General features: G+C 37.2%; 1 protein-coding gene across 1 annotated transcript; it reads left to right on the plus strand.

The window, feature by feature from the left end:
* The first annotated feature begins 13,922 nt into the window (after positions 1-13,922).
* Positions 13,923-17,003, plus strand: LOC111904359 (vacuolar-processing enzyme). Its single transcript, XM_023900134.3, has 9 exons — positions 13,923-14,112; positions 14,268-14,432; positions 15,100-15,256; positions 15,357-15,442; positions 15,540-15,739; positions 15,866-15,914; positions 16,029-16,232; positions 16,328-16,516; positions 16,612-17,003. The coding sequence occupies exons 2-9, from the start codon at positions 14,337-14,339 to the stop codon at positions 16,792-16,794; spliced, it is 1,164 nt and encodes a 387-aa protein (XP_023755902.2). The 5' UTR covers positions 13,923-14,112; positions 14,268-14,336; the 3' UTR covers positions 16,795-17,003.
* The last annotated feature ends 8,851 nt before the right edge of the window (positions 17,004-25,854 follow it).

Below are 25,854 nucleotides of genomic sequence, written 5' to 3' on the forward strand. Positions count from 1 at the left end.
ACGGTTATATTGTTCGCCTTTCTATCTTTACCTTGTGATTCAATCACATCATCGACGAGATAGACTGGGACTTTATCTCCTAGTACCACATCATACTTTGAGGGACTAACCATTCCGACAACCACTGTTAGCTACAGAGGTAAATGAACAATCTACGGATGTTCTAGGTTGATACCATCGTGGGTATACATAAGGGACTAACTATTCCTAAACCCGGCTGTTAGCAACAGAGGTAAATGAACAGTCTACGGATGTTCTAGGTTGATACCATTTCAGGTATACTTAAGGGACTACTAATAAGAGTTAAACAAGGAAAAACCATCACATTTTCAAGAGATGCGTACTTTCAAAACAGTCAGGTCTAGGTAAAAGACTACTTTCAAAACATTCGAGTCTTGGTAGAAGACTACTTATATACTAGTAGGAAATATGGGATTTTCTAGAGCTTTTCATACTTATACTAAATGTTTCATCATTCATTTACCAGTCTTTCATATCAACTAATCAAAGCAATGACATTAAATATTTATGAACTCACCAGCTTAAATGCTGATCTACTCTTTCAAAATAACTTGTATTCTCAGGTTACAAATAGACAGGTGTCGATGCAAGGTTTAGAGAAGACGGAGCAGTCAAGACTCGTCTTTTATTTTGATCAGTTATCATGCTGTCTTGTACTATGAAAGAAAACACTTGTAACTAAAATTATACTATTAATTCAATGGATGATGTTGTTGCTTGTTTACTACTTTACATTTGTTGTGATGCATACATGACGTCCTCCGCCCTAGAACGTTTCCGCCGTTCGTGGTTTTGGGGTGTGACAGCCGCCACTCACCACCGACGGCAACCAAGGTGGTTATGTGTGTGTATGTTTAGCTTAGTTAGTGGGTGTGTTACTTTGGTATTTTCATTGTAATTGTAACAAAAAAACAGAATAATGAAAGGAACTTGAAAACCACCACCTTAGGGTGGTGGCTGCCGCCACTGGCCGCCGTGTCGGGTGGCGGTGTGCTTAGTTGTGTTGGGATTGCTAGTTTGGGTATGTTTGGTCAAGGGACTAAAACCCTAATGGTCCCAATGAGGCTTAATGGACATAAAAGCGCAAGCATGTGTCTAATGGGCTGAATGGACCATAATGGATCCAAGGACTTAGCTAATGGGCATATCGGGCTAAGATGGGTTGGAAACCCTAATGCCATGAAACCCTAATTTTGGGGAAATAATCGGAACACATGGGAATTATTAGTAACTTGGAATAATAAATAATAATCATTGGCAAGATTAATCTAAGCGATAGTGGACTTAATGGAGTAGGTCCTTAGACGATTAAGTCCTTAATGGGTTAAGCAGGAAACTTAACCCTAATCATCATTTTATGTGAAACCCTAATTTCACTTGGGTGTATTGTTGGACCTTTTATTGGCCCTTGATGATTAGGTTATTAAATAGGCTATCCAAGATCAAGTAAATGGTCTAGAGTAATTTAATGGGCCTAGGTAAGGCCCATGTAAGGGACTTAGGCCCAATTTGGAAAATTGGGCCATAGTTTGGGCCTTAATGATTATATGATGTTGGGCCTAGAATGAGACCATGTATAGGCCTAGGCCCAATTTGGAAAATTAGGCCATGTGTTGGGCTTTTATTCCTAATTGACTTTGGGCCTACAGATTAGGCCTTGGGCTTGAATAAGCCAAGCTAGGAGTAATGCAGTAATTACCCAAAGAATGTACATATGGTTATGTATTGGGACCCAACTATTAATTGGGTGTTATTTTGGTGTTGACAGTTCGGGAATCTGTCAGCCAGCAGCTGGGGTCGAGTCTGCAGGACTTCAGCAAGTGGGGGCTTGTGTCTTCGGGACTTCAGCAGTGTGAGGTGAGTTATCTTCCAGTAGCAGTGGGTCTACAGCCACAATGTCGGCCCACCAGTAGGGTTCGTATGATAGATGATTGTCTTTGTGATATCATCTAGGATTGCTACTACCTAATATGTTATATGCTAGCATGATATGTTGTATGTGATAGTAGTAGAGTTCGGTTGTTAGGACCGAAGGGTAGTCAGACACCCCAGATATGTATGACATTATGTGATGATATGTTTGCATGCTGGCTTGTTATGTTTTATGCGATAGAGGTAGTAGGAGGGGACCAGTCCCCGAGTTTGGTTGTTAGGACCGAAGGGTAGTTCAGGCAGCCCAGATATGTCTGATAATATGTTTATGTTATGTTATATGTGATAGTAGTAGTAGGGGGTGAAATAGTCCCCGAGTTCGGTTGTTAGGACCGAAGTGTAGTCAGCACCCCATAATGGCTCGACATGGGTAGGTAAGCGCCCCAGAATGGCTTGACACGGGAAGGACGGCACCCCATAATGGCCGCATGGGTAGGTCGGCACCCCAGAATGGCCGTACCGGGTAGGTCGGGTACCCTAGAAATGTCTGGTAGTATGTATGTTATGTGATTGTATGGTATGTGGTATGATGGGGCAACTCACTAAGCTTCGTTCTTACGGTTTTCAGTTTTGGTTTCAGGTACTTTGTGTTTAGAGGAAAGGAGTAGGCTTGATTGCAGCGCATCACACTATGGTTTTCCGCACATGAGATCTTTGGGATTACACTCTGATATTGTTTTATGATATTATGCTTTGACTATTTCTACTTGGGTTTTAACATGACATGATATTATGGATGTTATCTTATACCGTTGGTTTTATAATAACTTATTTAAAAATGAAATTTTTGGCCTTGAATTTTGGGATGTTACAGTAAGAGACTACTTTACCCCCATTTTAGCTTTATTCAATCTCAAGGCCCAATCTAAAGGATCAAAAAGTCAAATTATCAACCCAAGCCCAACATATGGCCCAATTTTCCAAATTGTGCCCAAACCTTTACATGGTCATACCCTAAGGCCCAACCATTTATTCTAGTCCAAACATTTCATATTCCCATGGTTGAACATCTCATAATCATCAAGGCCCAATTATGGCCCAATTTTACAAATTGGGCCCAAGCCTTTCCAATCGGCCTTATCCTAAGCCCAATTCAATATTCTAGTCCATATACTTGTTCTTGGATGGCCCATCAATAGCCCAATCATCAAAGCCCAACAAAAAGACCAACTCAAAGCCCAAACCCAATTAGGGTTTTTACATGAAATGACGATTAGGGTTAAGTGTTCTCACTTAACCCATTAATTCTATTATTCCACTAAGCCAACATATAATGGAATCGGCATAAGTCATAACTTCAGTCCACTGGTCCAAACATGGGTCCCGTCAATCCAAAACTAACATTTTCTAAAATTAGGGTTTTCTAAACCCTAATTCGGGTATCTAACCCAAGCATATGCCAATTAGCTAAACAGTTAGGCATTCAGGTTACTTAATGTTTCATTAGGTCAATTAGGGTTTCATTAGCTCGAGCACCACCGATAGCCACCTCGGGCGATGGTGGTCGACGGCGGCATACGGAGGCAACCACTACCTCACGACGGTGGTGGTTATGATTTTAGGCCCAAAAAATGTCCAAGCATATCCAATAGCAATCCATTAACACACTAATGCACACCGCCACCCAACATGGCGGTTGTTGGCGGTAGGAGGCGGTAACACGGTGGCAGCCACCACCTCATGGTGGTGGTGGTGAGTTTTTCCGGCCAAAAATCTCACATCCAATATAACGCCACCAACACCCGCCTAAACACAGTAATCACTTGCACACAACCACCTTCCACAGTGGCTGGTGGCGACGAGAGATGGCAGTAAGCAGTAGTAAGTTAATGGCCACCATGGTTGGCTACCATGGTGGTTCCCACGTCTTCCGGCCAACATAAAGCATACACACAACTTCGAAATGCAACAACAACTCACACACCTGCATGAAATCCATTGAAACACACACCAACACAACCACTATCGTGGTGGCAGGCGGCGGCCGGAACTCGCTAGCGAATCAGAATAGCCGCATGGTGGCTATGGCGACGGGACTTGGGAAATGGCAGAACAAGGAAGGAGCACATCAGTAGGGAAGGGAGAAGTGGCAGCGACCACAAACTCGTCGATCCTTGTAGTCATCAGCGACGGCAGCGGCGAAATTTAGCTCTAGGCTTCTGGCTTCGTCGGCAGTGGCGTCGCAGAAGAGTGCTCGGCTGTTCAGGGCGTCACCGGCAGTGGTTGTGGCAGTCGATCTCGGCTTGGTAGCGGCGACTAAAGAGGTTGGCAGCTGGAGCATACAATCTAGGGTTAGGTTTTCAGATGCTAACCTTAAGACCGGAAAGAAAAGGGCATCAGGTATATCCCATGATCTTTCAAACTTTAATCATTTATCCTATATCAGTCCCTCCCCACAATATTTGTTTTCAATTTAAATCCAAAACTTAACCTTTAGCCCTTTCTTCCATAATTCCTTTCATAATAAGCCCTAATAATTACCAAGCAGCCCCTGTCTTCAAAAATCCATTCAAGTCAAACCCATAATTTACTAAACAGCCCTCAACCATCAAAATTCTTTACAAATTAAATATGGTAATTACATTTTAACCCCCAAACTCTCAATTATGACTTTTAGCTCCTCGAAACCAACACCTTGATCACTTATTATTGATTTTAGGGTTTCTACTCATATATTAATTCGTCTATTTATTCATTTAATAAACGGGGTGTTACAACTCTCCCCCACTTAAATTAGATTTCGTCCTCGAAATCATTCCTTACCAATTCTGTCACGCCAAACAACTTGAGCGACCTAGACACAATCCCGAGTATTCCTCAGTCTTCCCAAGGCAGTCTAAATCATCCCTTGTAGGGTTCTAAACCCCAAAATGAATGAAATCCTTGCAACATGATCACATCCACTCCGTCTGAAATCTACAGTCTCGAGGTGGTCTGACTCCCTGACAGAGCGCCCATGTAGAATCATTATTGTTTAACCTAATCTACTTATCTCTCAATTGACTACTCATATTCTGATGACTCGAGGTTTCCACTAGAAAACAGAATCATAGACCCAATTACCCCTACAGATCACTTATACTTTGCCAAGGCTCAGATAATCCCGTTGTGAGTGACTTATCATAACCCAGCAATCTGTTACTCTAACCATACATGAAATCCTAAAATACCATTACTTCTTGAGACACTGAAACTATCTGAAGCACTAAACTGCCTGAAATAGTATGTTGCGCCCTGGCTGCCTTCCAAAATCCACCGAGACCTACCTGGTCTCAAATCGTTTGCCAATCATCTGAAATATCGGGTTCCGAACCGGTTGCGGAGCCAAAGGGCTCCCATGTAGTCGCCCCACACGATTTCTGAATGAAATCCTTGTCTGTCGATAGTTGCCACTAGTTAATCTTGCCACTGTGGCTGTAACGACCTCCTGATCCAACCGATCGGGTCCATACGTTGAATCCTGACGTCACCCAAATCCAACGCTAAAAGTGATTGCTACATGACCAAGGGTAGTCTTATATCATAAATGACCTTAAGTGGTCCATCGCTTCCTTCATCCTATGACCGCAGTGATGTTCCTACGAGCTTATCACTGGCCCAACCAGGTCTAATTCATCTGGGGAAATCCATAAACCAATCTGCGGATTTACCACGCCCTCAGTGTTGCAGCCGAACTGATGGGTACTATTATTCCCTCCGCGATTCAACACACTCCCAAGCTATCTACTAACCTAGTGAATGCTACGGCTACACCCGTAGATTTATAACACTCTAGCACTACCTGCCAACCTTGTGAATGTCACAGCTACACCCACAGACTTACAACACTTCTAGTACTGTCTGCCAACCTTGTGAATGCTATGGCTACAACAGCAGACTCACAACACTCTTACAGTATCTATCATCCTTGTGAATGCTATGGATACAACCGTAGACTTACAACACTTTCTCACACTATTTGGCTACTAGTGAATGTTACGACTATCCCGAAGTCTTACAACACTTTCCACACTGTCTCAATCACTGATTACCAATCCGAACACATCCAACATCGAGCATACACATGACTTAGCATCCCAAACAGAACTCATGTCCTGATTGAAATCCCTAACCTGATTCCCTAAGGCCTGCTATCAAAATTCCAAGAACGCGATCTCATTATTGGCAAGTTTTTCGAACTCCCAACTCACACTATCCTCAATCCATATAGCGCTTGGGCGGTCTTCCTTTCTGACAAGGATGCGAAACTTATCCCACTCTCAAAACTGCTCCTGCTTCTGGATCCCTAGGCGATTCTCCCCCACTTAGATTTGACTAAGTCTTCATAATACATTAAAAGTGGAAAATTTTCAATCCTTCTCACTTTCCAACTATCAATCCGATGACAACCAGCTCTTCCCAACTAGTGTTCCATTACTAGCTAATTAATAACGGTTATTAAGACCACCAAATCTTGTCGACGCTGGATAACCATCCTGCGGAACCCTGACTACAGACCTTCCATAGAACACCCCTGATCCGATCTCGACCATGATCCAAGATAACGTTGTACACTCCCAATCCTGCAATTCGGGGAATGACCTTTAGCTATCCGCTAATAATTCTTGGTATGCAATTGGCATATGACATCTATTGAAAATAAAATTCAAACACAAACAGAGGATAAGCCCAGAGTTACACTTACTCAAACCCTTGGAATGAAAGGCTCCACAGTGCAGTTTCGTGCACGTGCTGCACTGAATCTGGACCTGCTGGCCTCTTAAAATCTGATCTGAAATCTAGGTCTCTTCCCGAGACCCTTCAATTTATGCAACTGATCGGGTTCCCTCTTTCCAATATACTCCAAGTCAATATCCCGCTCTCGGGTTCTAGAAGTCATATCATTCTGGGTCTCATACCTCGAGATACTCACGATCTTCCTGATATCATTCCGTTGTATGTCATGATACCTTACCTTCTTCATTTCCTCATCTGCAGCACATTGTGGAACCAAATAAGCTCTCTCTCCCGAGACTTGGCAGTGATCTCTGCCACAATCTCAGTAGTCTGGCGGAGATCTAGTAACTCTTGTGCCAACTAGTGCGCCTCAATCGCCTAGGCAAACTCTGCCCGGAATCTGATCGAAAAGTCATCCCATGACATAACATCAACCGCATTATCTCTCAACTCACTACCAACCTCTTCCCATCAATCATGTGCCCTGTCCTCCAGTAGGCAGGATGTAAGTCGAACCTTGTCCTTCTAGGGCAACGGTTGATACGAAAAGTGTTGGCGTCATCTGCCAACCATCTACTGCTAGCAATGGACATCGCCCCATGATAATCTGGAGATTCACAAGCTCTAAACTCCTGAATCATCAACGTACAAGTTCCTATCATGGTTGCTATCTCAATGCGGAATGCACTCCTGGAAACCAACACCTTGCTCAATTATTATTGATTTTAGGGATTCCATTCATTTATTAATTTGTCTATTTATTCATTTAATAAATGGGGTGTTACACTTTCCAAGGTGATACCTTCAGAAGCACCAAGTCTCCTACCTGAAAGTCGAGGTCTGAATGTCACCGGTATGTATGCCACTTTTCTCGGCTTTACGCGACTTGCAACCTGTCGCATACCTGCTGAATCAACTCCATAGTCTTGAGTACTACCTCAGTACTCCCCATGACCCGATGCCCGACCTTGTCCCAGCAAATCAGGTTCCAGTACCTCCTCCCATACAACATCTCAAACGGTAGTCGGTCAATACTGGCATGATAACTATTATTGTTTGAGAACTCAGCCAGTGAGAGATAAGTATCCCAACTTCTTCCATAATCTAAAACACATGCCCGAAGCATATCTTTGAGTGTTTGAATCATTTACTCATTCTGATCATTGGTATGGGGGTGATATGTTGTATTAAAATGCAACTGAGTTCCCAACTCCACATCGAACGTCCCCCAGAACCTAGAACTAAAACGAACATCAAGGGTTTGAAACCACTAAAACTGGAACTCTAAGTCGAACTACCACCTCCCGAGTATAGATATTGGCTAGCTTCTCAATGGATATTCTCTCAGAAATCAGTACGATATGAGCACTCTTGGTCAACCTATGCACAATGACCCATATAGAATCAACTCCATGCGCCATCCTTGGCAGTTTTGTGATGAAATCCATGGTAATCTCTTCCCACTTCCACATGGGGAAAGGGTAACGACTGTATATTTCCATGGGGTGTTTAATGTTTGGCCTTGACTTTCCTACAATTCATGCACCCCTTGACAAACCATGCTATCTCCCATTTCATACAGGGCCACCAATAACTCAACTTCAGATCTCGATAAATCTTTATAGCCCCCAGATGGATTGAGAACTTTGACTTATGAGACTCCTCCAGAATTGGTTGTCTCACCCTACTAGTAGTCGGAACCTAGAATCTACCGCACTAAGTCAACAAGCCCCAACTATCTATGAAAAATGATGGAATCCGACCCCTGATTCGCTCGACTTTCCAATTCTCTTTTTTCAATGCCTCCACCTGATCCTTTCTGATCAAATCCAACAAAGATGAAGTAATAAGCATTCTCCAACAAATATCCTTGATAGGACCACCCACCACCTGACGGCTCAGAGCATCGGCCACTACATTGGCCTTCCCAGAGTGGTACATAATCTCACAATCATAGTCCTTACCACATCCAACCACCTCCATTGCCACATATTCAAATTCAGTTGATCCATCAACTACCTCAAACTCTTGTGGATAGTATAAGTAGTACACTTAACCCCATCTAGATATTGCCTCCAAATATTGAGGGAAAAGACCTCAACCCCCAAGATAATTTGCCTTATGAGGCTTAAACTGCCTCGAAGCGTAAGCAATCACATGACCCCTATGCATAAGGACAACTCCCAAACCTAAACTAGAGGCATCACAATAAACCACAAAATCATCCAGTCCCTCGAGAAGTGCAAGAATCGAGACCTTGCACAAACTTTGCCTTAGAGTCTCAAAAGCCAGTTGCTAATTAGGCCCCTACCGAAAAGTAACATTCTTCTTCGTCAAGCAGTTCAAAGGCACTGAAATGTTGGATAAATCTCCAATATTACCCTGTGAGGCCTAGGAAACTCCAAATCTCAGATAGGCTGCTCAGAACCTGTCATTGCATCATGACCTTGATCTTGGGTGGGTCGACCAATATACCCTTCTGATTCACAAGAACTGCACCTCACATAATCAGAACTCACATTTGGAGAATTTCACATAAAGCCTCTCCCTCCTCAGGAAAACCAAGAAGCACCATGAAGCTGGTCAAACAGAGCATTAATACTCGGTAATAGATAACGGTTCTTCACTGTTAGCTTATTCAGCTCCCAGTAGTCAATACACATCCGATGAGACCCGTTCTTTTTCTTCACAAACAGGATTATCACTCCCCATGGCGAACTGCTCGGTCAAATGAAACCCTTGTCCCATGATCCGGATTAGGCTAGTACGCCTAGCGTACTCTAGAGTATGCCCGTATACTAGCTAAAGGACCAAAATGAAAAGTTTTTGCATAAAGGGAAAAAAGGGAAACATACCAAATTTTTAAATGTTACATGATTCCTTGCAAGCTTCACCAAAATATCACCTTCTTCTTCTTCTTCTTCTCTTCTCCAAGCCAAGGAAGCTCCCAAAAAGACCAAGAATCAAGCAATGGATTAAAGCTAGGGTTTTCTGAGGTGAAAGGGGGCTTGGAGACTAATAATGAACCCTAAAATGGGTTTAGCAGTTGCTACACTGTGACCTTTATTGGCTACGCCATGGTGGCCCAAAAATACGCGATCTGCTTAACCATTGTCACGTCGTGGCACAAGATCTCTTCCAAAATTTCATATTCAATCCTTGGTAATTGTAAGCTTAACCAATCTGGAACATGGTTATTACACTCATCATCTAGACTGAGGTTGCAAATCGAAGTTTAGGAAATTTATTAAGAAGTTTGATTGGTGGTAATCCCATACAATGGTGTGACATCCCCAATTTCTCGGCCAAAAAAGACCGATTTGTTTATGCTTTGTTTTTTAAATCAGAGTAATTGTTTAAAGAAAACGGTTCCGGAATTTGTTCCCAAAACAAGATACGATAAAAACTTATCAAAACATTTCTCAAAGAGAATGTATTTTCATTAAATAATAAAACCTCGGGATGTCATGTTCCGATACAGACACATAAGCATAAACAGAACATACATTCATTTACACTAAAGATTTTACATCTCCTTTAATCTCTACGTGAAATATATTCTCGTATCGATACCTGTGATACAAAGGAAACTCAGTGGGTCAGGCTTGGGAGCCTGGTGAGCATATAGGGTTTTCAATCCACAATAATATAATTATTATATTCAATCATCAAACAATCAACCCAATTACCCATCCCCATAATCTTATTTTAATCTTCCCTAAAGATATTATCCTAAGGCTCATCTCCTATATCATATTTACCGCCCATCTCCTTACATCTTATATCCTTATATGCTTGTTCCTAAGAACTTTTCCTAAGGATCATCGCCTACATTGCATAGACAATACTAATTCGGGGATCACTCTCTCAATATATGTCTAGTAAGAGTTAGGGTATCATCGCATGATTACGCAGCCACAACATCGCCTGGACTCGTAAATCATAATAAGGGTTAGACTATCATCGCATGAATATGTAGCCACAACATCGCCTGGACTCGTAATTTATAGTAAGGGTTAGTCTATCATCGCATGAATACGTAGCCACAACATCGCCTGGACTCGTAATTCATAGTAAGGGTTAGAGTATCATCGCATGAATACGTAGCCACAACATCGCCTGGACTCGTAATTCATCACCTCCAGGTTATGAGCCTGCTGGTGTTTCCATGGGGTCATCTAGAATAGTCCGTGGTCGCCATCTATACTCTGGTAGATGACTACATCGCCAAATTGCCACATCGCCGGTCAAGGTTATGGTATCTCCTCTCATCTCACATCACCTATTTATCATCACCTATCTATCATCAACTTTATATCATCACCTATTTCTCATCACCTAATTATCATCACCTATTTCTCATCACCTAATTATCATCACACATCATCTAATTCATCTACCTATGTTCTACCCAACATATTTGTAGATATAAAATACATATACATATTAACTCATTTAACACCTATATAAAACATCCATTCCACACTCATCTCAAATAAACAACAATATATAAACACATAGAACGTATTTCATAGCAAATACTTAATATATATATATATATATATATATATATATATATATATATATATATATATATATATATATATATATGTGTGTGTGTGGGTGTGTGTGTGTGTGTGTTAGAAGAAAATGATCACATACTCACACGTATAAACAACAATATATATATACACATAGCACGTATTTTATAAAATACTTCATATTTATGTGTAAGATGAAAGTGACTATACACTCACACCAAACATATACTTAATACATTCAAACAATACTTGTATTATAATCGTGTTTATGAAAGGGACTATACACTCACACCAAACATATACTTAATACATTCAAACAATACTTGTATTATAATCGTGTTTATGAAAGGGACTATACACTCACTTGATCAGAAGATGATCGGATAGCACTATGGCTTGTAGAAGTAGTATTCTTCGGTGAAACCGGGATCACTTCACACACCGGGTTTCTCGCGGGCAGAGCTTCGACTCGGAAACTCTTTTCTTCTCGGGATCTTCAGTGCTTCGGGACTTGCTTTGGGTCTCGGGGTTGATATCGAGGCTTCGGGGGGTTAAAATAGGGCTTAGAGGGTGTATCGGGAGTGGGAGAGAAGGGGTGGAGCAACCATAGTCGGCTGGCCCTTCAAATCTATTTATAGGGCAATTTTGGCCCTTGCCACGTCGTGGGATCCTTTTGCCACGTCGTGGGCTTGATCGTCACTGCATGCGTCATCCCAAGTTGCATCTGGGGGACTCCCGGAGCTGTCAGGAGACTTGCCACGTCGTGGCACTGCTTGCCACGTCGTGGTCTCTGACAGTTTTGGGGTTTCGCACCCCGAACTTCAGAAATTCATAACTTTCGCATACGAACTCCGTTTTCGACGTTTTTTATATCGACGCGAATGTGAGATTATGCTCTACAACTCTCGTTTAGACTCTATTGGCTAATTTTGACTTTATTTTTAATATATTATAAGTATATTACTTATATATTATTTTTAGTAGGTCGGGACAGGAAAACTCCGTTATAAACTCATAACTCCTTTATCTGAACTCCGTTTTCGTCTGTGTTTTTATCGTTGGACAAGTATCGAAAAAATCTTCGACTCTCGTTTAGATCACTAAGGATAGATATCTATCTACCTTAAATTCACTATTTATGTCGCGCTGGGTCGCGCTAGGTCGTGCCGGTTCTGTCGCGAAACTTTGACAGGTCATAACTTCTTCGTTATAACTCGGATTTCGGCGTTCTTTATATGCACGGAAACCTTGTGACATATACTACAACTTGGTTAAGATTAATCCTTCTAAATAATCTTCCATCAAAAAGTCATTTTTGATGTTTATCGTCTCTAAATTGACTAGCCCTAATCTACGGGCGTTACAAATGGGATCTTATTTTTTCACAAGTAGAATTTGCTTATAATCGATCAATTAACTGTACTATGGGAAAGAGTCCATTTGTGATTGTGTATGGCAGAAATCCAATCACCATGCTTGACTTAGCTCCTCTAGCAATTATTGATCAGTTTAGTGTTGAAGGTGACGAGCAATCAATTCAAATTAAAGAGCTTCATCAATAGTTTCGTATGCAGCTTGAGAAGCATAATAAATAGTACATTGATCGAGCCAATAGGCATCGCAAGCGAATTGTTTATCATGATGGTGGTCTTGTGTGGATACATTTAAGGAAATAGAGGTTTCTGAATAGGCATTTAAGTAAAATCCAGCCAAGAGCAAATGGTCATTTTTGTGTTTTGGAGAAAATCAATGATAACGGATACAAGATTGAATTACGAGGTGATCATCATGGCATTTATCTTAATCGGCACCAAACTGTTTCATATATAATCTCGTAACATGCGATTATCATGGCATTTATCAACAATTAAAAATCTCATAGACCTCACCGAGAATTTCCCAAAGAGATCGGCTTTGCACACCCACTTTTCAAACGGATTGGACTTAATCGAACCGTCCACAACAACACCTAAGCAAACCAACTCCTCCGTCTCTTGACCTTTTCTCGGGTTTCTTTTCCTCAACCCCTAAAACACAACCCCATTTTCACCCTTTATTCAATATGAAATCATTAAAAATATTTATACTCAAGTTTGTACAAGAACCCGAACTATTTGTATTTCAAAAAATGTCTGGTTAAATGCTCACAATGGATTTTAGATAGATTTAGTTTCATCACTAACTTATCACGAAATGATTTTTTCTAGCAACGACATTGTAACAAAGTTTGTTTTCCTTGATGATCCGTCAAAATATCAGTAAATCTTTTAATATTGAAATCCGTGCTAAATCATTGCTAACACAATGGAATTTCTAGCAGCATATTCCTCCGGCAATTCGTACTGCTATATTTTTTTTTATCGTTTTTTGATGTGGATTTGTTATTCCTATCACATATCGATTGCCAGATTTCTCGGTTAATCCATTGTGCTATTTTTCTTGAATTCGGAATAAACTTTGGTGACAATGCATGAAAAGACAAAATTTCCGTTGATATCTTCATCCCTTGTTAACATTAACGTTCTAATCTTGTTTTCAAATAATGCATACAATGTTTTGTCTCTAATTGTTTGTCAAAAACCTCAAAGCATTTTGGACAGCTTGATTTTTTTTGGGTAGTCAAAACCTAGGCAAAACTTTGTGACTATATATATAGACGTGAAAATGTAAAGTCATTGAACTATCATCCTTTCACTCTCAAAATATGGCGCATTGGCCCAAGACTTTCCCACTTAACTTGCTACTACTGAGTCTACTTGTAGTGCACTTCTCTCAAGCTAGCAGGCTTACTTTGTTTAATACATTAAAGTTGGGTTCTACTGTTAATGAGCCACAAGGCAATAGCACAACATGGGCAGTTCTTGTGGCTGGATCAAATGGATACCAAAATTATCGCCATCAGGTGAACAATATCTAAACTTTTTATGTACTGAGTGTTTATCAGAACTAAACACAATTCAATTGTCTGATAGATAATAGATTAATCTTTCATAAATGTGTGTCGAAAATTAACCAAATAGAAGATAACATAACATCTTATATGTGTTTCCAATTCAGGCAAATGTTTGTCATGCGTATCAAATACTTAAACGTGGTGGGTTGAACGATGAAAACATAATTGTATTTATGTACGATGATATTGCCAATGACCCAAGCAATCCAAGGCCAGGTACATTAATTAACAGTCCCAACGGCTCAGATGTCTACGCTGGTGTACCCAAGGTATGTTCACCACGAACTTTTTACACATCCATATTAGTTGCTTCTTTATATAGAAAATATTCTGTCAGTTATTAGCAATAATTCACACCGAAAAATGACCAAAATGTCATGGAACTTTCTAAGGTTTACCTGTAGAGTCCTTAAAGTTTTTTTTCGGCCTTTGTGGGTCCCTACACTAGGATATGACCTACTCTTTTAGTTATATCAACGTATAATAGTCGGTTCAGTGACCTTTTAGACCAAACAAAACTCATATTATGTCTCTATAAAACAAAAAAAAAAAATAAGTTGAGGGATCAATTGGTACCAAAAAAACTCTCCTATTTTTCTAAAGATGATTCATACTCAATTCGTATTCATCCCCGAACTTATCTTTTTGGCTTTATAGAGGTAGAATATGAGTTTTTGTTTTATGTAAATGGTCATTGAACCGGTTATTACAGGTTGACAGAGACTAAAAGAGCAGGTCATATCCTAATTTAAGGACTCATAAAACCTAACAAAAACTTTAAGGACTCAATGGATAAACCCTAGAAAATTTGTAGGGCATTTGTGTTATTTTCCCTGATTCCTACAAATATACATTTCAATAAGATGGATAACCCCAATGTTGGATTTAATTAAGTAATTTTGTTGATTAAGCGAGCCATAAAATCATGTTAATTAGGATTATACGGGTGAAAGTGTGACTGCGGCGAATTTCTACGCTGTGCTTCTTGGCAACACAACAGGCGTGACAGGAGGAAGCGGGAAAGTGGTAGCAAGCAAACCAAACGATAGAATCTTTGTTTATTACACCGACCATGGTGGTCCTGGAACCCTTGGTATTAATATTGTTTCTCCATATTTTATATTCTTGACACAAATCAAAAATGAAACATTATTATATATTAACATAATCCTTGTTTGTTATAAATTACCAAGGGATGCCCAACATGCCTTACATTTTCGCTAATGATTTCATTCAAGTTCTGAAAACAAAGCATGCGAGTGGTTCATATGATGAGATGGTAAAGAAAGAGTTTAATTGGTATCCATTTATCACACCATGAGAGGTTAAATTTGATAATGAGAATAATAATTCATGTGCTAAATAAACGTATGTAGGTGATATACTTAGAAGCGTGTGATAGTGGAAGTATTATGCAAGGTCTGTTGCCAGATGATCTGAACATATATGTAATAACTTCAACGAATCCAAGTGAGTTGGGTTGGGCCACATATTGTCCAGATATGAACCCACCTCCTCCTCCAGAGTATGACGTTTGCTTAGGTGACTTATTCAGTGTTTCATGGATGGAAGACAGGTATATAATATATGCATCTTGTTTTTATATTCAATGGCGGATGAATTGACATTCAAAAGACGACAGTTTTTAAGCTAGGTGATTCTTTTTAAAGTCTTCTAATTGTTTGTGAATTTTGGTTCTTAGTGACTCACAAGATTTGAATACTGAAACTTTGGAACAACAATACTTAAAGGTTAGTATTTTGGTTTTTCTTTTCCTTTTCTTTATCAATTTTAATCTCTATGCTTTCTTCAGAGGTTAATATTTAAGGTAGAAGTATTTGAAGAAAATCAAACCATATCTGCAGGTGAAAACGAGGACTTTAAATAGTAATTATTCGGATAAGGGATCTCATGTGATGCAATATGGTACTGTAAGTATAACCAATGAGACTGTTTCCGTTTATCAAGGTTCCACTCCTTCGAACTTCTCTGCGAATCCAATTCAATCTCTGGGCTCCATGGATGTTGTTAACCAAAGAGATGCAGATCTTTATTCGATGTTTCAAAAGGTATGTATATATACTTAATGAACAACAATAATACTCGACTTAATTAATTGATGGTTTTATGGTATTGGATTAATATAATTTTATACTCTTTGCAGTATAAAAGATCAACAGACGAATCAGAACAGAAGGAACTACTGAAGAAAATTAAGGAAATAAGAACACATAGGGAGCATTTAGATAGTAGTGTCGATATGATCCAAGGCCATTTATTAGGCAACGCAAAAGGGTCAGTGAGAGATGAAGGATCGGTTCTGGTAGATGATTGGGAATGTCTCAAGTCTATGGTAACAAAAGAACTGTATATGTTTCTCATTCACTTTAGCATGTTTTTGCTAAGTTATTTTTCTATATTAACTTTTTCTACTTCTGATTGATTAAGGTTCGAATATTTGAGACACATTGTGGATCATTAACTCAATATGGCATGAAGCATACTCGAACTTTCGCTAACCTCTGCAACAGTGGAGTTACTAAGGATGCCATGGACGCTGATTCAGAGGCGACATGTAGCTCGTATAACATGGGGAAATGGAATCCTGCAACTGTTGGTTACAGCGCCTGATGCACACCTGAGAGAACCCCTTCGATCAAGAAGGAATGAAGAATTGGTGTATTTCGAAATTTTCATTTGTAAAAAGAGAATAAAAATCGTTAACAGAAATCTCAAACTACATGATATTTCTTGTTCCATAACCAATTCATCATGGTTTATGATTATGATATAAAAAGAGAATAAAAAACGTCAATAATGAGCAAGGATTATATTTTAGGTTTGAGAACAATTGGTTTTTTTAACGGATTTAAAAGTTATGATAATATTTTATGCATTTTAATTTTATATAATATGCATGTGACTGATCTATAATGATTTGCGTGGGGTATATGGACCCCACTTAGTAAGATTGTTACCCTAAATACTATGTAAAAAGGTAAAATATATTTGTTGTTCTTCTGCTCCCCAGACAACCCAAAGGACAAGAAAAACAAAGACCCTTAGTAGCTTAATTGGAAAAAAGAAAATCTAAGTTTTCATCCAAATCTAAGTATAAACCATATCAAACGAGTATACTAATTACTAAGAGAAAGATGAAGTACAAAGCAATCTAAGTATAAACCATATCAAACGAGTATACAAATTAATGTCAAGAAAAACAAAGACCCTTAGTAGCTTAATTGGAAATAACTATTTCGATGCTGGAAAAAAAAATTCGTTTATATTCATTTCGAATACTGGACCGATTGTAGGCTTTTCTAGATCGGATATTCCAACTTCTAATTTCGTTCGGTTCTACTAAACAAGCATGCTCTTATTTTTTATTATTTAACTCGTTAGTCTTTAAATGATTTTCTTATTTTTTTTATAAAAAAAACGGATGAAACCATTTTTCTTTATCGTACATTGTTCTTAATTGCATACTCTAATAAAAAGCAAATTATTATGTTTATCATTTATATATTTATATTTTTATAATTATATTTAGTTATCTAAAATTAAATGTAATTACAACTAGAAAACTAAACCAAACAATACAAAATCTAATCCAGTTTGTTTTTTATTACAATAAAAGCGTCTACATCATTGGATGCGACATTTCCAGTTTTATAATCAGGGAGAAAATCAATATTTGCTGGATAAATAAATACAAAAGATAAAATTTTATAATAAAAACAAACTCCTTAAATAAAAAGTAAATAGGGGGATAAAGTTATAATAAATATAACTTTATTACAAACATTTTCATATATTTTTGTACGAAATGTAAGTTATATCAACACTAAATTAAATTTCCTTAAATATTTGCTAGTAATTAAAGTATATTTTTATTTTAGATTTGGCTATAAATAGTAATTTACTTTAGATTTTAATATTAAGTTTATTAATTATTCAATTTACATTTCATTACGTTCAATTAAAAAAATTAAAATATTATACATTAATTTGTTGAAATATTATAACAACAATATAATTTTCGACTTCAGTTTAATTTAAATTTAAAGATTATATATAACGTATGAAATCACTAAATTGTATTTTTTTTTATACATACGAGTCTTACGAAAAAAAAAACTAGGGAATTTATTCGCCCACTCTAAGATTCCAGTCACATAGTAAACAAACACGGAGGGCATTATTTTCCAATGCATAGAGGACTTTATTGCTAAAAATGAATGAATGTAATTAATCTTCTAATTGAAAGGAGACTCCATAAACATTATACCAGAACTTGTGTCCTATCGAGGGATCGAGTCATTATATGGATAATTGGTATCAACCCAAATCAGAATCTAGTAATATGGCCGAAAGAATTCTATGGTAAATTTAAATCGATCATGTGCGATAAAATCTTTATTGTGCAATATTTGAGCCCCCATGTTAGTGCTGGCATGTATAGCCAATATCTAAAGCATGCCGTACTAATAAGTGCATGACTTGTTTATGATAATCATGCTACAATATTTGAGGCTTTATTCAGGACTCCTAAAACGTTCAATTGGCCTTTTAAACCCTAATTATTATGTTACAATCAAAACAAACAAAATTGAATACACTGATAAATTTCAAGATAGCCATTTCACATGTCCCAAAAAGCATTTCTCATCGTACCTTGTGAAAATGTCCTTTTGTAATGCAAAGTACCCATTTTGGAAAAATAATAGTAATAAATACCCATTTTGCGTATATTCATTAATTTCCTTCTCATAACAATTTTGCAAAATTACCCTTTAGCATGAATAGTAGCTAATGCCAAAATCATGTGAGAGAGAGAGAGATGTTATTTGGTCGTGCCTAGGGACATTTTTGGTGCATGTCACTTTGCGAAAATGTTCGTTTATTGATAAATCTTGTATCGACGTTAAAAAATAAAAGGTGTATCAAAATTTAAACTCATAAAACTTCAAGAAATTTTATTTGAATTACTGTTTTATCCTATATGATGATAATAAGTTGAGAGCTTTTCTTAATGTTAGAAAAAAACAGTATAAAAAATTACAACTATCCAATCCATTAAAACTCACTTTGTAGTCCTTAGGACCATTTCACACAATTTAGAGGTGACCATGGTGCGGTCTTTGGACCAAACTGAACCTTACAGTACGTACAAGGTGTGGTTTTGCCTTTAGAAAACCACTGGGTGTCGTTTTCATTGGTTTTGTTTTGCGGTTTTCCCATGCAGTATCGATTTGACGTTAGTTATTAACTGAGTCAAATATATGGTGCGACTTTTTATGTTTACTACTAAGGTTTTATATTTAACCATAACGTTCATGTGAAGATTTATGATTATATGTCATGATGTCGTTTCCTCAGTTTTAGAAATCATGATTTCAGGTTTTTTACGTTGATTACTTCATTTGCATCCAAGAGTCTCAAACTCATTTTTTGTTTAATTTACACTTGTAACTTGTAAGTTATAGCCCGTAGTTGTTCCAAAAGTCAGTAAATCACAAACACAAAGTAATAAACTTATAAATTATCATCAAATTTAATATGTAATATATATTAAAATTTATTAATTTTTTAAAAGTACGTATAACTTTATATAATATAAATTAGTGATCTATGTGTGTATACATGCGGTGCGGTTAGGTTTTGGTGGTACATTTTCTAGATAAAAACCCTACCATAGCAATAATTTCGGTTTTTGCGAAACTTAATTTTGTAGTACTATCGTTTTTTGCATCGTTTTCGGTTTTTCGGTTGCATTTTGTTGCCTTTTTATCAATTTTTTTTATTCGGTTTGATTTTTGATCACCATGATAAAATTGTTGACTATTTTTTAAATGAGATATCTCCAGAAAAGTCCTAATATTTTATTATAATTTCGGAAAAAATCTCAAACTAAAATTTATTTACGAAAAAACATTAATTACTCGTATAAATGATTATTTTACCTATTTTTCCTGATTTACTGGCATCATTATTTACCGTACGTGTTCCATTAAAGTATCATTATTTTACTATAATTTACAAATATTTTTCAAATTAAAATTAAGTGATGATTTTATCGGTTTCATAGTTGACCAAGACGCTTAGTCATTAAATAGGTTGATAAGATTGATACAATTGGTTATATAATGTTATGTTTCTCGTAAAATTTGATATTCATCTCATCGGTTCATTTATGATTATGTATCAAGTTCAATAATGGAACCGGTAAAATGTGTGTTGGCAGAAAAAAAAAAATAAAAAAAATAAGGTGATGAGATATATATTGGATTACATAACATTAGATAAACAATTTGAAACTTTTTCTAAACTTAAAAAATGACGAATTTTATTGCTAGTTTCTGTAATTATTGAAGTTTTTATTAGATATATTTTATAGTTAAAAAGTATATATACAATATATCATGATATCAAGTTTTATAATAAATTAAACTAATATTATACAACTAAACATATTAATATCATGACTTCATTTAATGACTAGTGCTTCAGGTCAGCAATTAAAACCGACAATATATATGTTATATAAAAAAAATTTATGAAATCATCGCTTAAATTTAGTTTGATATTTATTCGTAAATTATGATAAATAATAGGACATTAATGGAATCGAGTAAATAATGAAACTTGTAAACACTAAAAAAATGGTCAAATGTTTTTTTTCGTAAACAAATTTTAATTTGAAACATTCTCGTAAATTAAAGGAAAATATTAAGATTTTTCAGAAAATTTACCTTTTCGAATTTACTTAATTTTCGTTATTTTTTGAAAAATTAGTTATGTATTTACTTATATTTTCATTTTTTTCTTCTCTCTATATAAGGTTTTGTAAATGACCCAATGTTGCAAAACCTTTATTTGATTGTTGGGTTGACTAAAGGGCAAAAAGTTAGGGGAAGGGGAAGAGCGATGAAGGAAGAAGACACCTACCATACCCTTAATCCAAGGACCAGACAAGAAAAGTAAAAGCTTTGATTAACCTATCTGCACGCACAAGCACCCACTAAAACATAAATGAATTAATTAATCTTCGGTCCACGTGGCAGCCATGGACTAACCTCTGACCCACCGTGGCACCATGGACCAACACCATTATCAAACACAAGTCCACGCCAGACCACAGCCGCTACGTACAGAATTCAACCCCGGTCCAAATCGACATAATTCATCTGGTCTTACTCCGGTCCCACATTCCACTAATCAGCCAAGCTAATAATGAAGCCAGTTAAGCCAACAATTTTTTTTTGTTTATTTTAATAGAGGTGTATGGACTCGTGGGAAAAAGAATAGTAGAAAATAATATTTGTAAATACAAATAACTTCACATTTTTACCTTTATAACCATATAACCGAATATTTGTCTTTATTAACCGCTAGGTCGTCACATATCTGTTATTTTACTGTAAAATTTAAAATTTACGTAATTGTTTTTTTTAAACAACAAATATATTATAAAGACCTCATGATAGCAAGTAGCTAGAACATGAGGAAAGTACAAGGAGAATACAATATGACAATTTTTAATAAAATGGAGATATGTTCCAATCAATCCACCTATTTATAGCCCGAGTAGTATTTGAACCACGAATATGTTTGAGAGATCACCTCATATGCAATCTGTGCAGGAGATGCGCGATTAAACATCATATTATTCTTTGCTATCCAAATGAACTATAATAAACCATATATAGTTGTATTGAGCCTTTCTTTTTTGCGGGGACAGTTGCCCCAATTTGCCGTGAAATTTAGTAATTTTTCATGTTGTTGAAAGACATCGTAGGTATGCCACACCATTTTAATATCCAATCCCTTGCCTCCTTCGCTATCTTGCATTTTATCAATAAATGCTCACATGTTTCTTTTTCTTCTTTGCAAAGAGGGCACATAGATGATTGTAATATGACATCTCTCGTTTACAGATTTGACGCGACTTGGATTCTGTCAAGGATCGCCCTCCATATAAAGCATCAGATCTTGAGTGGTACCGCTTTGGACCAGTTAATCTATACACTGTTGCTAGGGGCTACGATTTTTGAGTCCATCAGTTTCCTTAGAGTTTTAACTGTGTACCTGTCATCCTTATTTAAAGTGAAGTTGAGTCCATTCTCTGCTAGTGTTATGTTGAGATTTGCAAGTAACGAACAAAAAGCCAAGAAATCAGCAGACGTCTCAGCGTTCATCTGTTGTTTCTTCTAGTTCCATGTGTGGCCATCACTTTGAATCCTGTCCGAAATTAGGCACAACTTAAATTTTTCCAGATCATATAATCCTTGGTGGGAGGTCAAGTCCACCAATCAAATTACACCATTTGTTTACAAATAAAACGTAATATAATGGTAAAAAAGGGTATCGATGCTTAGGGGAATGGTTGTATTCAATCACCAATGCAATCTAAAAGAGCTATTGTAAATAAACTAACTAACTACAATTAAACTAAATAGGGGGTGTTTGATTATTTGAAAACTAAAAGACTTGAATAACTAAAAAAAAACTTGCAATTAAGCAAGATAGTGAGATGATCAAATATTGGAGAGAGTTGGTTAACTAAGGATATTCAACACAATGAACATTTGTGTGTTTATCATTAGGATTCAACATGAAACTTATCATTCATCTCAAATTGGTTATAGCAATCATGAAGCATGATATGTCAAGATTCCTCTTAGGTAGTATGGAGGTTGGGGAAGCCCATAACACACCTTCTTAATCAAGGTCAAGGGTTTAATTGAGGCAATTGAACCCAAGAAGTTAATTGGCCATAAGAAAAAATGAATCCCTAATTCCTAGAGGATGCCAATGCTTACACATCCAAAAAGGAGTTATGATTCATAAACTAGAGATGATTTTTACCATAATAAAGCTCTTGTTCTAAGTTAATTCAATGATTCAATGCAAAACCAAAGAAATAAACTAACAATAGCTCATTCAAGTGTCAAGCTCATGATCAAAACATTAAACAAGCATAATAAATATGATCTAGAACCATACACATAAGATAATTGATAATCTAGCATGAATCCTTCAAAAGTCCACAAACATTCAAAGGTTTTAACCAAAGTTAACCAATATAGAGAAATTAGCCACTCATGGCAAGAAAATAACAATCACAAAAGTCTAATTGCATAAAGAAACTACCAATGACTTGGAAAGATGAAAAGAAACAGGTTTCAAGCTCCAAAATCGCTTTCTTCACATCTCCAATGGTGTAAAATCGAAGTCATGGCTGCTAGATCTGATCCCCCCAAGGTTATGGTGTGCCAAATGACCAAAATGCCCAAACTTGGCTGTTGCGCGAGTACCCGCGCGATGGAAATTCCACCCGTGCAAGTGTTGCTATAATCCTTTTAGCTCTTCATTCCTCCACTCCACCCTTCCACTACCAAAGATTCCTTTGGTCCCCTTCATATCCATGTGATTTAAACCAACCAATCATCATTTAGCTACAAAAAATGGATACTCTAAGCCCGAAATAAAAGTTTATGACCCATCTTCACAAGCCCAAAATATCCAAGTCTTTAACTTTTAAGGCCCAAATCTTCTTTTATGGATCCGCCAAGCCCAACAATGCCTTGAGAGCCTACTAAGCCCGTCTCCAATCAACCTGCAACCACAACGAACACCAAAAACCTGCAAAATACCTTATGCAAAATAAAAAGCACCCGGTACTATCCATAATAAAGAAAATAAAGAGTATACAATGCATTAATAATAAAAACATCTAAAATTCTAAAATAAACTATAAAAATAAGTAAATAAAATAAACTATCAAATCACCCCAAGCTTAAACCTAACTTGTCCTCAAGTTAGAACAAGACTAAAATGAACTCGGGATGAACTAAACTAAAAAGAAAAAAAGAAAGATACCATAGAACTTGGTCAACATCAGTCAACATGGTCAAAATTAGTCCATCATGGACCCTACGTATCGTCAAAATGTTCCCCGCTTTAAAGTCATAAACCACATTCTCAACCACTTGATGGGCGAATAGATTTTGGCTGGATGTGGTCGCAGTGTGCAAGACAAAGGAAACAGAGGATGCGCCCAGTGGGGGAACTTTGAATCACCAATGCAGACCATAGTGCATGAAGGAAAGGCGCCTCTTCACACACTATGATTCCTACATTTGTTAAGCTAAAGTGTATAATAACGAAATAGGCCTTTCAGCACGACCCCCGTGAAAACATCCGGTTTCAGAGGCTTTTCCCTTGTACTATCCTTTACAGTTTACTGTCTCATCGTCATAACCTTTTCTCACCAAGATCAAAAATAAAAATAAAATAATAAAAATCTAATTAACCTAAACCTAACAGCTTAAATCTTCAATCTTGAACTTCGGTCTTCAGTTTTCTTTGCTGCTTGATCTTTTGTCTTCTTATTTTTTTTCATAATAAACCATAGGTCTTGAACTTGGATTCTTGTTCTTCTTTTGGTGTTGCTCTTTTTCTTCATTTTTCTTCTTTGTTTTTTTTTGCGTTTCTTTAATCTTCTTCATTGCTTCTTTTTTTCTTCACTTTTCCAATTTCTTCTTTTTTTTTGTTTTCTTCTTGGAAGGTCTAAGGAATTTCACCATATAATATAGGATGGAGGTTAACATAAACACCTAATGATCATTGACAATGTGCCATGATCAACTAAAAAGGGTGGGATATGACTCAAAAATGGGTGTTACTGAAAAACTTGGTCTCAAAAGATTTGAATTAGGGGACATACTTCAAAGTTCATCAAGCACCTCAATGTAAGGTGTGATAAACAAAATCTATCTAACTATCTATTCTAGACCCCTAGAAAAATGATGACCTGTCTTAAAAAGGTGGTGAGAATCTAACTAAGCAAGGCTCGGACAAGACTCGTGAGTACTAAGGGGTACTCCCCCAAAACCAAGATGCGAGTCTTCAATGCTTTCAAAATACCATACCGGGCTAATCTTCGCTCACACACATTGGTTTGACCAACCACATCCTTCAGCACCTAGACCCAATCAAGCTACCTACATCTGGCCCCCACACAAGCGGTCTCAAAGTTGTGTGTGAGGCTCAAAACATGTGCCATTTCTCAAATACAAGGAATTCCATATCAAGACCCGGGACCAATCTATGATTCAATACTTATGACTCGGTGCTATGGTACCTGTAGGGATGAGAAGACAAGAGAGAACAAAAATGCATGGACTTCAACTAGAATGCATCTAAAATGTATGAAAATTAGAAAAGAAAGAAACAAAAGAATTAAAAGAACCTAACAGCAAAAATATAATCAAACCAAATAGCAAAAATATAAACCGGGCAAATATTCCAAACTTGCAATTTGGCACAATTCAATGTAATCCAATCAATTCAAAGAAAACTAAGTCTAATTATAATCAACTTAATGCATAGCACCAGCCTATGAAATTAGAAATTGAATGCAAAAGAATTAAAAGAAATGTACCAATTTCGAGTGTCAAAACCCAAAAAGAAATCTGCTAAAACCGCACCCCGAGCTTGAATTTCACCCGCAAGATTGAATCTTTCGAAACTCCGGTGAGAAACAAAAATTTTGAAAAATTTTGGTCAAAATTAGTGGCGGCGGCGACAGACAGCGGCCAGTAGCGGAGCTAGGGTTCTGGAAAATAAAATCTGCCCAAATGTGCTATAGATCGGTGTGCCCGGGAGTATTTGGTGAAGAATAGCCCA

The sequence above is a fragment of the Lactuca sativa genome, chromosome 6 (assembly GCF_002870075.4).
Source record: "Lactuca sativa cultivar Salinas chromosome 6, Lsat_Salinas_v11, whole genome shotgun sequence".
NCBI lineage: Eukaryota > Viridiplantae > Streptophyta > Magnoliopsida > Asterales > Asteraceae > Lactuca > Lactuca sativa.

Bases quoted from the DNA above. Each gene is read 5' to 3' on its own strand.
- LOC111904359 (XM_023900134.3), top strand. From the start codon at position 14,337: ATGTACGATGATATTGCCAATGACCCAAGCAATCCAAGGCCAGGTACA. The intron at 15,257-15,356 runs GTATTAATATTG...TAAATTACCAAG, and splicing joins TGGTGGTCCTGGAACCCTTG to GGATGCCCAACATGCCTTAC. The intron at 15,740-15,865 runs GTATATAATATA...TTTGGTTCTTAG, and splicing joins GTTTCATGGATGGAAGACAG to TGACTCACAAGATTTGAATA.